A 13,507-nucleotide genomic window follows, 5' to 3' on the forward strand; every position below is an offset into this window, starting at 1 on the left:
CCCCTGTCTGGGCTACTTCCACACTGCCAGCCTTCTGGTGCTGCTTCGATGGGATCTGGTGTATTAGCTGGGGTGGATCCTGAAGGTGCACAGGGGCAGGAGGAGCAGACTCAGCTCGTTTTGCCTTCGGTGGTCAGCTTCAGGAGGGGCCCTGCGGCACCGGGAGGGAGGCGGCCCCATCGGATGGATGGATCCGCGGAAGCACAGCATTGGTTGTTTGCTTGGTGCCAGCAAGTTCTTTGACGGGAACTAGTTCCCTTAGGGATTTTGGCTGGGGGGTGGGCAAGGAAGATGGCGCTGGTAAGAGCCTTTGTTCCCCGCCAGGCTGAGCTCTGTCCTCTGAGGCTCAACAGCTTTCCCTCCATTTGTCCTCTAGCCCTCCCGCTCTCAGAGCAGAGCTGTTGACTTATAATATTCCAGATGTTAAGTCCCGCTGGCTGTCAGAACACACTCCCTCCGGCCCCTCTGATTTTTCAAGCCAGACTGAGGGGCTCTGCCTTGCTGGGCGGGCTGCCCCTCCACTGCCCTGGCTCCCTCCCGCCAGTGCATGTAGCACGCATCACCTCTCGGCCCTTTCTACCCTCTTCTGTGGGCCTCTCGTCTACGCTTGGCTCCGGAGAGTCCATTCTGCCAGTCTTCTGGCGGTTTTCTGGGTTATTTAGGCAGATGTGGGTGGACTCTAAGTGGTCAGCAGGACGCGGTGAGTCCATCGTCCTCCTACCCTGCCATCTTCCTCCGGAAACCGTACCTCTTATTCATTAATTAGGTCTTTATAGCAGCTTTATTCTTTTTAAAAATTTTATTTCAAGTTAGCATACAGTATACTATTGTTTTCAGGAGTAGAACCTAGTGATTTATCACTTACATATGACACCCACTGTTCGTCCGAGTGCCCTCCTTAATGCCCATCACCCATTTGGCCCATTGCCCCACCAACCTCCCATCTAGCAGCCCTAAGTTTGTCCTATTTAAGAGTCTCTTATGGTTTGCCTTCCTTTCTGCTTTTATTTTATTTTTCCTCCCCTTCCTGATGTTTACATGTTTTGTTTCTTAAATTCCACATATGAGTGATATCATATAATTTTTCTATCTCTGACTGACTTAATTTGCTTAGCAAAGTAGGTCCATCCACGTTGTTGAAAATGGCAAGATTTCATTCTTTTTAATTGCCAACTAATATTCCGTACTGTGTGTGTATACACATGCCACATTTTCTTATCCATTCATCAGTTAATGGACATTTGGGCGCTTTCCATAATTTAGCTATTGTTGATAGCATTGCTATAAACATTGGGGTGCCTGTGCCCTTCAAATCAGAATTTTTGTATCTTTTGGTAAATACCTACTACTGCAATTGTTGGGTCATTGGGTAGTTCTTTTTTAATTTTTCGAGGAACCTCCATGCTGTTTTCCAGAGTGCTGCACAGTTTGCATTCCCACCAACAGTGTAAGAGGGTTCCCCTTTCTCCACATCCTGGCCAACATCTGTTGTTTTCCCAAGTTGTTAAATTTAGCCATTCTAACAAGTGTAAGGTGGTATCTCATTTGTATTTCTCCAATGATGAGTGATGTTGAGCGTCTTTTCATGTGTCTGTTAGCCATCTGGATGTCTTTGGAAAAGTGTTTATTCATGCCTTCTGCCCATTTCTTCACTGAATTTTTTTTTGTATGTTGAGTTTGATGTTTATAGATTTTTGATATTTTATCCAATATATCTTCTTTTGCAAATATCTGCTCTCATTTTGAAGGTTGTCTTTTAGTTTCGTTGATTTTTTTCCTTCACTGTGCAGCTTTTTATCTTGATGAGGTCCCAACAGTTCAATTTTACTTTTATTTCCCTTGCCTCCAGAGACCTGTCAAGTAAGAAGTTGCTGCGGCTGGTCAAAGAGTTTGCTGCCTCTTTTCTCTTATAGGATTTTGATGGTTTCCTGTCTCACATTTAGGTCTTTCATCTATTTTGAATTTATTTTTGTGTATGGTGTAAGAAAGTGGTCCAGTTTCATTCTTCTGCATGTTGCTGTCTAGTTCTCCAGCACCATTTGCTAAAGAGACTGTCTTTTGTCCATTGGATGCTTTATCCTGCTTTGTCAAAGATTAGTTGGTCATATGTTTGTGGGCCCATTTCTGGGTTCTATATTCTATTCCATTGGTCTGTGTGTCTATTTTTGTGCCAATACCATATTGCCTTGATGATTACAGCCTTGTAAACAGGCTAAAATCCAGAATTATGATGCCTTCAGTTTTTTCAACATTACTTTGGCTATCCAGGGTCTTTTGTGGTTCCATACAAATTTTAGCATTGTTCTAGCTTAAATGTCTTTTTGAGTGTATTTCCCACTTTAAAAATTTGGGTTGTTATATTTTTATTATTGACTTATAGCAATGCTTATATATGTCTTTTGTCAGATAAATATGTTAGAAATATTTTCCCCTTTTATGGCTTTCTTTCCTATTTTCATGATGGTATTCTTTTAGGAGCAAAAATTTTAGATTTTGATGAAGATCTTTTTTATGGCTTGTAGTTTTTTTCATTTACTTTAAGAAATCTCTGTATCCACAAGGCCACAAAGATATTCTTCTATATGTTTTCTACTAGTTTTATAGGTTAGCTTTATGCTTAGGTCTAGGACCACTGCTTCCTCCATCCTTTGAGATCCTAATCTAATGTCCTTTTGTGGAATTTCTAAACCTTCTATGTTTTTTGCCTTGAAAATGGTAAGCATACTTATTTTAAATTTTGCTCCTGATAATTCCACCCCAGATGTCAGGAGTGCCAGATGTTATATTCCGAAAAATTGTTTGGAGAAATAGCCGAGTCTCCAGGATAATATTAGTTTTCTTCAGAGAGGATTTATTTTTTGTTGTTGTTGTTCTAGGTACCACAGGCATTTGCAATATAGGATACCTTCATCTGGTATCAAGGATTAAAATTATTTGAAATTGTGCAGTCCCTGCACAGGCCCTGGCCAGTTTCTTTCACATTCATCCTTATTTATAAGGTGAGGTCCTAAAATAATGTCTCCCCTTCCTGGCCCTGAATTGTAGCTCTCTCTCTGGTAGCTCCAAGAATTTAAGTCAAGTGTTCAAGATCACACAGATAGTGGTAGAGCTGAGAACCAACCTAGATAGTCTGATTTCAGATCCTGGGTTATTAATAACCTATTAATAAAATAACAAATAAAAACCTTTGTTATGTTTCCCATTATACACCTAAGTGACTTAATATGTCACGTAATAGATGTTCAGCAAATATTCATTAAATATAAAAATGAATCTTCTCCTATTAGCAATGTTGTTAATGGAAGTACTTTCAGTCTTGCTACTTGTTGAGTGGCATTTTTGGGCTTATAGCTATGATGTGATTTTCACATACCATTTTGTCTTTTTGCTGATGGTGATTATTTATTATCTCTTGTATTGTTTCTTAGTAATCATTGGGAAAGGCACTGGTCAAATTTACCTGGAAGCTTGCATCAATAACATACTGATCTTTGTTTTGTGCTTGAAGTTTTATACATATTAGAAACCTGGTAGATACTGAGTAGGGATTTAGGGATAAACAGCTTCTCTAATATTTCAAGTGCTTATTGTTTCTTATTGTCCTCCTTTGAGTTTGATTAAAACATTAAACAATTCAAATCTAAGTAAAAATCTTTACTCCCTCCTTAGAATTGAAGAATGGATTTCTCATGGGTTTACCAATTTATGGCTCTTCTGTGGAAGAATTTTATTTTAAAGGTAAGTTGAGCTATCTATAGGAGTTTTGCAACAGCTAAGAGACCACAGTGTGAAAATTCTTACACCCTGATCACTACATTTCAATTTATACTGTTAAATTTTTCGCAGTCCTACAGCTGGGGGTATCTCTTCCAAATGTGAAGAGTCCTCACAGAGTGAAATAATAGCAGAATGACATGGAGAATGGAGAAAACAGATAGTCCAGGAAACTATTGCTACTATAGAGTTCTTCTTTGCCATCTATATATCTTCTTTTAAGAAGTGTCTTTTGGGGCGCCTGGGTGGCGCAGTCGGTTACGCGTCCGACTTCAGCCAGGTCACGATCTCGCGGTCCGTGAGTTTGAGCCCCGCGTCGGGCTCTGGGCTGATGGCTCAGAGCCTGGAGCCTGTTTCCGATTCTGTGTCTCCCTCTCTCTCTGCCCCTCCCCCGTTCATGCTCTGTCTCTCTCTGTCCCAAAAATAAATAAAAAACGTTGAAAAAAAAATTTAAAAAAAAAAAAGAAGTGTCTTTTAATAAAAAAGAGTTAGGCATTTGCAGAGGTAATGGACTTACAGGACAATTAACATAATCTTTTTTTTTTTCCATCTCCTAGAGGCGGCGATTGGTGGCGTTATTTGTAGAATTCACCCTGACGTTACTATTTGCTGGTACGCTTCTGTTAACACGCAAGATTTTGACTATAAAAAAGTATGGGCCTTTCAATTACTCTCTTCAGCCTATTGATAAGTTACCTGCATTTCTTGGAATGCCCATGATTTTTCCTGGTCCATGGGAACTGGCTTTCGTGCCTTCCAAAAGTGTTGTGGTGAAGAGTATTGTTGACCACGTGAAGAGGGATTTACACTATAATTTCACAGGTTAGAAATTAAAGTTTTTTGAAAAAATGTATTATTAAACTGGGTTTCAGTAAAGACACATATGTAATCTTTTAGCCAGGCATTGTTCTCCCAGCTAAAGCATTATAGGATATATCCTCATAACCAGAGAGTACCCTCCTAGATATAATATTACAGACTTTGTTAAACTTGAGAGTTAAATTCATAAAAAATATTTTCTCCTAGAGCCCAAAACATAGTAATATTTAAAAATTAGATAATCAATTTATATTATTTTGGATTATTATCCAATTCTTTGATACTAAGTCGTCCTGGTTTCTGGTTGTGCTTCATAAACCTGGTAAGTATAACCCTGGAGGTATATGATGTGCACCAAAGGTACACACAGGCACAGCATAAGCATGAGCCCTCATTCTGGATGCATGCTCTGTGGTCAGTTATTTCAAACATTGTTCATATAAAAATGTGCAAGTCATATATAGATGCTTTAGAGAAGACTTAAACTACATAGAATTAAAAGCCCCACAGTAAGCTTACCCAGCCTTCTCAACTCAATTTCTCTCCTTTTCCCCCAGAAAGAAACACTGTCAAAAGTTTGGTGAGCATACCTCTAGTGCCCCTTCCTTTTACATACATACATTTATTCACTAGTATATTTTTTCAGCCTTTTTTTTTTTTTTTGACTCTCAGGGGATTTGAGGGAACTTGAGACCAGATGCCATCTCAAAACATATCTTATTTAAAACATCAGTGAAGCAGAAGAATGCAAAATCCCCAATAAGCTTTGAAGTATATAATACAAATATCCCAATAAACGTAGTCTCTTAGAAGCTACTTTGGGTTACCCAGAATATTGCCTGATTTCCATTCTGATTTCATCTTTGATGCATGGGATTCTTAGAAATGTATTACTTTACTTGAAAACATTTGGAATTTGTTGTTCTCTTTCTCGGTTTTTTTTTTTCCATTTCTATTTTAACTTCCTTGAATCAGAATATATTTGATTTCAGTTCTTTGAAATTTTGAGAATTGTTTATGCCCACTTTATGGTGTATTTTGAAAAATGTACCATGTACATTTGTAAAGACCATGTGTTTTGTGGGTTTTGCTTGTAGTGGTTTATAAATGCTACCCAGGCGAAGTTGTCAAGTTAGTTAATCATAATGCTTTTCAAATATGTATTCTTACTGGTTTTTGTCTGCTTATTCTGTCACTTATTGACAGAGGTATTACATTTCCACCTCGGTGTTGTTAGTATGAAATAGGTGTTTTATATATAAATATATAGACATAAAACATCTACTTTAACATTATATACAATGTTCAAATTTCTTTATGCTTATATGTTTTGAAACTATTAGCTCATGTGATCTCTCTGTTGAATCGTTTCTAAAAATATTTCTCTGTTCTGGAATTTCCGCTTGTCCTGTTTTTAATAGATTTCAGGTAACCAGAGAAGTGTTCTCTCTTTTTTAACTATATTAACCATAGTTACTTTTAAAGTCCTTGGGGCGCCTGGGTGGCGCAGTCGGTTAAGCGCCCGACTTCAGCCAGGTCACGATCTCGCGGTCCGTGAGTTCGAGCCCCGCGTCAGGCTGTGGGCTGATGGCTCAGAGCCTGGAGCCTGTTTCCAATTCTGTGTCTCCCTCTCTCTCTGCCCCTCCCCCGTTCATGCTCTGTCTCTCTCTGTCCCAAAAATAAATAAACGTTAAAGTCCTTAACTGGAAAATTGTGGTATCTAGATTACTTGTATATATTTTTTTCTCTTTAAGTCATTGAGTTCTGTTTTATAGCATATTTTGTATATTTTTATAAAATGACAGGTGTTGTGGATAAAAAACATCAGAGGCTCCTGAGGGTTAACTTTTCTTCTGGTTGGTTGTTAGAGTACTGACAGAGTAACTTGATTCCATCAAAGTCTGGTTTTAGGCTTCATAAGGGCGGCTCTGTTTCAGTTTTGTCTTTACTCTTGCAGCATATCCTGTGTTCTAGGGCATGGCTCTTCTAGGGTGTCAGCTGGAAGCCTGGAGTATTTATGAAGGCTCCTCAACCTTTGTGGGGCTTGAACGCTAATATCCTCTATTTCATCAGCACTGTGTACCTGATGAAATCCCTGCTCAGCATTTTAGCCTGCCACCTGCTGTTATCTCCTTGGTTTCAAAGAGTCTTAGCCTATACATTCTCAGTTCAGGAGTTGGCTGCTGACTTCAGAGGAATTTACAAGCTGATTTTCACTTCTATGCTCTTCTCCTCTCTTTGCAAGTTTACCTCTCAAGTTCCAGCCATTTTGGCAGCCTGAGCTCTCATCTCTTTTCTTAAGCTCAGTAAGTCTACAATTTTCTGCAAATGCGTTCAGGGAAAGTACCAGGGTGGATATGGCACTCACCCTATGCATTTCCCTTTTTCAAGGTTTGTAAGTCCATAATTATTCATTGCAGCATTATTTACAATCAACCAAGGTATAGAAGCAACCATAGTGTCCATCAGCAGATCAGTGCATAAGGAAAAAGTGATTGTTCCATCACAAAAAAGAAGGAGATCCTGTCTTGTAACAACATGTATTATGTTTGGAGAACATTATGCTAAGTGAAAAAAGCCAGACACAGAAAGACAAATACTTTATAATCTCACTTATATGTGTTATCTAAAAATACTGAGCTCACAGAAACAGAGAGTAGAGTCATGGTTTCTGGAGTGGGGGTGGGTGGGGAAAATGGGGAGATTTTGGTCAGGGTGTATGAACTTTCAGTTATAAAGATGAATAAGTCCTGGAAATCTAATGTACATGGTGACTATAGTCAATAACACTATATAGTGTACATAAAATTTATTCCAGAAGTAGATCTTGCAGTGTTCTTCTCATAAAAGAGGATGGTGACTACAAAAGGTGATAGATGAGTTAATTAACCTGATTTTGGTAATCAATTCACAGTCTATGCATATATTAAAACATAATGTTATACCTTAAAATCACATTATACAACCTACATATATACAATTTTATTTTGTCAGTAACACCTAAATCACTCTGGGCAGAAAATTTTTAAAATAAAGTAAGTGGTAACTGTGTCATGGTGGAGATATTAATTAGCTTGATTGTTACAGTCATTTCACAGTGTATACATATATCACATTATCATGTTTTACAGCTTAAATACACAACTTTTATGTGTCATGTACTTCAATAAAGCTGGGGAAAAAATAAAGCCACCCCAGATAATAAATGAAAATAAATAAATAATAAATAAATTTCCCTCCAGTTCTATTTTTGTGAAATCCACACAAACACATGTTTTAGCCTCATTAAGCACTCATAAATCTCTCACTTTCAGGGCACATGGGTGGCTCAGTAAGTTAACTCCTGAGGCTCAGGTCTTGATCTTGGGGTTTGTGATTTCGAGCCCAGTGTGGGGCTCTGTGCGGACAGCTCAGAGCCTGCAGCCTGCTTTGGATTCTGTGTCTGCCTCTCTCTCTCCCTCCCCTGTTCTTTCTCTCTCTCTCTCTCTCTCTCTCTCTCTCTCTCTCTCTCTCTCTCTCTAAAAAATAAAATAAACATTTAAAAAAATCTCTCACTATCTCCCTTTATCTCTCTCAGTCTTTTCACATACCCCTGCTTGAGCAGGTAACACCTTCCTTGAAGCCCAGACTGACAAACTGGTGGATTCCTCCTCAGTCCCTTACCACCTTGGCCAGGCAGTTACAAAGAATTGTGGTTATTCCCACAACATTCCATGGTTAAGGCAGATGGAAGGTTCCCTGGGACGTAAAGAATGTACAGGTGAGATGATGACAGTGGTTAAGTTCAGATGCAGAAGCAGAGGCTACATGCCCCAAAGTGTACCTGACTACCTGTTTGTATGCACTTCACCTTGTTCACAGTGTACTTTCAGGATAATATTCTGAAATTTCCAGCTGTGTTCCTATGTTTTATTTTGTTTTGTTTAAGTTGGTGGACTTTGTTTTTCCAGCTTTGATCATTTAAACTCTCTGAGGATTTTGTTTTGTCCTGCTCCTGGTCACCTTGCATGGGTGCAAACCTGATTCCAGTCCCTGACATCCTGCTTCCAGCTTTGGAATTTATATTCCAGCTGTGCCCACCTTGAGAAAAGTATGCACACTTGGCATTTCCAAACTACCAAAAATAATGATTATCACACATAATCACCTCCAATATTAAAATTGTGAAGTTGTTTCATTCTTCAACTTCTAAGTAGTTTTTATTCTGATATTAGAGATTCTCATCGTACACGACTTTGAATAGATTTCATGGATCAATTTTGTTATTTCCTTCTAAAATGAAAATTTCAAAACACTTTGGAAGTATCCCTCTTCCTTGCTTTATTTCAGTATGTATTTATTATAATGATTCATTATACTTTATTTTTTTAATTATACTTTAAACTTGTGGTCAAACTTTTAAAACTCCTAAAGATTTTCATGCACTCCTAATATCCATTAGTTTGTTGTGCCGATGTTTGAACACTGTTTTAAATTTACTTTAAAAAATATATATTTACTTATTTTTGAGAGAATGCACAAGTATGGGAGGGAGAGAGAAAGAGGGAGACACAGAACCTGAAATAGGCCCCAGGCTCTGAGCTGTCAGCACAGAGCCCGATGCGGGGCTTGAACTCACAAACCATGAGATCATGACCTAAGCCGAGGTTGGACTCTTAACCGACTGAGCCATCCAGGTACCCCTGAGCAACAGTGTTTTAAAATTTATATGTTGATAATCTTTCATCCGTGTAAAGCATTTTTCCATCTTATAGATAGAAAAGGCACTCAGATACATTTGCCTGTATGTGGGCAACTCACACATTAGATTTATTTTTCTTTCTACAGTTCAAGGCTTTTCTTCAGAACAAGATTTTGAAGAGTATGTTAAACAAGAGAATAACTCTAAAAAAGTGTTGGTTGCTATTGTTTTTGACCATGAATTCCAAAATAGTGATGATCCCCTACCACTTAAGGTAAGAAGGTTTTATGTAGAACTTCATAAGTGTGCTTCCAGTTTCTGAGGTTTAATGAAGTAGAGGCATAATTATTTCATTTATTAAGTGGGGGGACTGCAACTTACCCAAGATCATACTGCTTGTACATAGTTGAGCAGGGATTTAAATCCAAATCTAACTAATTTCTGCGTATGTGCATTTATTTAGCCATAGCTTTATGTTGGTGGGGAAAGAATTAAATTTACCATGTACTAGATTTTCTCCTTATAAATCAGAATCATAGGAGACATTGACCACCAAGGATATTACCTTTCCCACTGTATCTGATACAGCTCTTTCCCAGCTCTGTACATGATGGTGAAGTGAATGCAGATTTCCCAGCTCAAAAGACCTGAGGGGTTAAAAGCAGCTGCATCTTCACCAGCATGGAACACAGCATGAAAATGTTCCTCTTTCTTTTGTTTGAATCTCCTAGTTTTTCACCAGAATCTAAATCTAGAAAACAGTGCCAAGGTTTAGCCAAGTGGAATCAGAATTAGGACATAGGCAGACTCTGAGGAAGATTCTGATAACAACCTCCAAGAAGGAGAGACAAGGACTGTGCTTTGAACTTGGTGTCCTTGGTGTTGAAGGAAATAATCAAAATATAGTATAGATGTACGCATGGAGCTATAATTCTGCATTTAAGATAACTGCTGGTTCTCAATGGAAGGAAAAAGTAAGGAAAACCACTGGGTTGTAAGTAGAGTTGGAGGTATGTTTTCATTCTTTTCCCTCACTCACTCCTTTCACGTATGTAAAATTCCCTCAAGTTACTAATTTGGTATGAGCTGGTGCTGATGTAGGCTCATCAGTGTATATACAGACTGGCTAGAATGTTTTTGGTACAGTTTCAAACTTCACCTGTTTTTCCTTGGACAATCTCCCCACTGTCCCTGCCACTTGGCTCACTCTCTTACCTTTATTTAACATTGCTACTGTGACTTGCTGTACAGTCTTTCCTAACCACACCCACCTCTGTCCTCCTCCATACTCCCATAAATGCTCCTTACATGTTACTATCATTGAATTTTCTGTAAAGTAAATATATATGTTGTCTCAACTAGAATTTGAGCTCCTTGAGGAATAGGTTCTATGTCTTAGTCCTTGAACATGCAGTAAGTGTCTGAAGCTCTCGGCTTGATAACTGAGTATATTAATATTTACCTAGATTTATGACATCGGCCTGCTCCTCCTGATGTTACTGATTTCTCTGGTCTGACCCTTGACTCTAGGCAACTGCTGGACCATTTTCTGTCTTGTAAAGCTACTTAGACCCAGCATGCTCTACCTTGAGGTTTATTTAGTTCTCTAGAATTAGTATTATCTTTTCATTTAATAAGGAAATTATGCAGTATTCCACATTTATATTTTATCACATTTCTCCTCTGTCCTCATGTGGGATTCTTTCTTATGGTTACAATCACTTTTAGGGGAGGAAGGGATTTTCCTCTCAAAACACTTGGCTGATGTAATGGGAAGAGAAATTAGCAGCATCTTTTGGTGTGTTTCATTTCAGTATGCATGCCAGCTGTCTATTTTGGGAAAAAGACATTGGCACTGGTGTGCAAGTTGCCACCGTGTTTGTTTACCGCAAACCCACAATAGCCATATGACAAGTCTGCTCCACTGCCTAACGTTCGGAATCCACTTAGTGCTCAACAGTCTGCCTCAGAGTCACACACATGCGATTTTTCTTTAACTTCCTTTTGTTTCTCATTCTTCCTTAATTATCTTTTGTTTACAGGTATCATTTCTTTTTGTTCCCTGTAGGTAAAATATTATCTGCGTTTTAGTAGTTTTCAGAGGAACAAGTATATGGGTTTTGTCCGAACAGAAGGCTGGGAAACAGGTGTTCTCTTTCCAACTTTTCCTTCTTTGGGACCCAGAAGTGAACGTAGTTCCCATGGGGGGAGTCCTGGTAAGCAGATCTTTAATCATACTTATTTTTATATCCTAGTCACATAAGTCATATAAGTAAGGCTCTTAAGGCATCACATGTTTATACCTGTATTTCTTTAACCTTGTGATGAAAATTGTTAATTTTTAACTTACTGTGCTGGTGATTTCTTCTTTTTTTTTTTTAAATTTAAATTCAAATTAGTTAACATACAGTGTAGTCTTGGTTTCAGGAGTAGAATCTTGTGATTCCTCTCTTACATATGGCACCCAGTGGTCATTCCTAAAGGTGCCCTCCTTAATGCCCATCACCCACTTAACCCATCCCCCCCATCTACTTCCCTCCAGCAACCCAGTTTGTTCTCTGCATTTAAGAGTCTTTTATAGTTTGCCTCCCTCTGTTTTTATCTTTTTTCCCTTCCCTTCCCCCATGTTCATCTGTTGTGTTTCTTAAATTCTACTGGTGATTTCTTTATTTAAAATTTTCAGTGTCCAAAAACCTATATAAAACTTTTATATATTGGAACAATGTATTTTTATCTTTTCCTGGTCATTGTATATCCTTATTTTTTCATGTAGGTTCACTTGTGAAATTTGGATTTTAATGACTTTAACATACATGTTCCTGGGTACTGACACGGTCTGATTCATTATAACTGTATGCTACTCTGTTGGGTTGATAAACAGTTTCTAATATAGTTCTATTAATTTAAAATATATTATACAAACTACCATTAAAACATCTTTAAGTGGGGCTTTGTTTTTATTAACAATAATGCACATTTACCTTGAGGAAATTATCCAACAAGAAAAACAAGCTATAACTAATTCACCATAATTCATAAAGATTTGAAATAACCTGCATCTTAAATATGGTAAATGAATAACAAAAGTATAAAATTTAATTTTACTGAACATTGTACAGTCATTAAAAATAGCCATCATTAAATCTTCTGAAAAAGCAGAGTTCAGAACTGTATTTTGAAATGATAACTGTGTAAACTGCATATTTATCAGCACAAAGCTGGGACAAATTTCCAAATATGAAAACTTTTACTCTGTTAGGTGGTGGGATTGTTTTGCATGTTATTATTTTCTTTATTTCTTTATTTTCTTTATTATTTTGTTATTATTTTCTTTAATAAATATTTTAAACTTTTTCCCATCATAAAATTTAACAAGGAATCTTATGTCTTTTCCACCATACATACTGCATGCATTATGAACTTTGCCTGGGGTATGATTTTATAAGGGTTAGTTGGATAGTGCTAAGGGTTGCCAGGGGTATGTAAATGCACTGCAGAAGGGAGGCCACACAAGCTGATACAGCCCTTCTGGGGAGCGGTCTGGCAGTGGCAGCTGTATTAGCTCACTTAGGCTGCTGTAACAAAATACATACCACATATTGGGCAGCTTATAAACAACAGAAATTTCTTGCTTACAGTTCTGGAGGCTGTGAAGTTCAAGATGAAGGCTCCAGCATGGTCATGTTCTGGTGAGGGGCCCCCTTCCTAAGTTTCTCACTTGTGCTTTCTCACTATGTCCCCAGTTGGTGGAAAGGACTAAGGAGATCTCTGGAGCCTCTTTTATAAGGCACTAATCCCACTTATGAGGGCTGCACTGTCATGATTAAAACACATCTCACAGATCCCACCTTCTAATACCATCACCCTTAGGGGTTAGGATTTCTACATATGGATTTGGGGAGACGTGAACATTCACACCATAGTAGTAGCCAAATTAATAATATGTTCCTGGGTAGAAACCCTAAGAAACTCTTTTTAATGATCCATAGAGAGTTCCTGGCACTGCTGGTTGTAGTGGCAAGGAATAGGAGGCAATCTGTAAGTTAAGTTGAGGCCCAGGTTCAGCCAAACTCAGCTGAACTCTTGGAATTTAAATGGTCAGCTCCTTCCTCTAGCTGTATGACAAAGGAAGGAGGTAGCATCTTTAAGAAAACAGAACAAACGATTATACACTTTAGTGTCCACTCTTCCTTTAATCACAATTTCTGGCATGAGATCCAAAATTATAGGACA

The 13,507-nt window shown here is 38.2% G+C and overlaps 1 protein-coding gene across 1 annotated transcript in view; it reads left to right on the top strand.

Annotated features, from left to right (window-relative positions):
- The first annotated feature begins 3,674 nt into the window (after positions 1-3,674).
- Positions 3,675-13,507, top strand: part of LOC115504396 (ATP-binding cassette sub-family A member 3-like) — a 188,254-nt gene continuing 178,421 nt past the window's right edge. Inside the window, exons 1-4 of the mRNA XM_032591645.1 lie at positions 3,675-3,738; positions 4,332-4,596; positions 9,421-9,548; positions 11,343-11,490. Coding sequence (XP_032447536.1) covers positions 3,679-3,738; positions 4,332-4,596; positions 9,421-9,548; positions 11,343-11,490 — 601 coding nt within the window. The 5' untranslated portion in view covers positions 3,675-3,678. The remainder of the gene's footprint in view (positions 3,739-4,331; positions 4,597-9,420; positions 9,549-11,342; positions 11,491-13,507) is intronic.

Source organism: Lynx canadensis, chromosome E3 (genome assembly GCF_007474595.2).
Source record: "Lynx canadensis isolate LIC74 chromosome E3, mLynCan4.pri.v2, whole genome shotgun sequence".
NCBI classification, from domain to species: Eukaryota; Metazoa; Chordata; class Mammalia; order Carnivora; family Felidae; genus Lynx; species Lynx canadensis.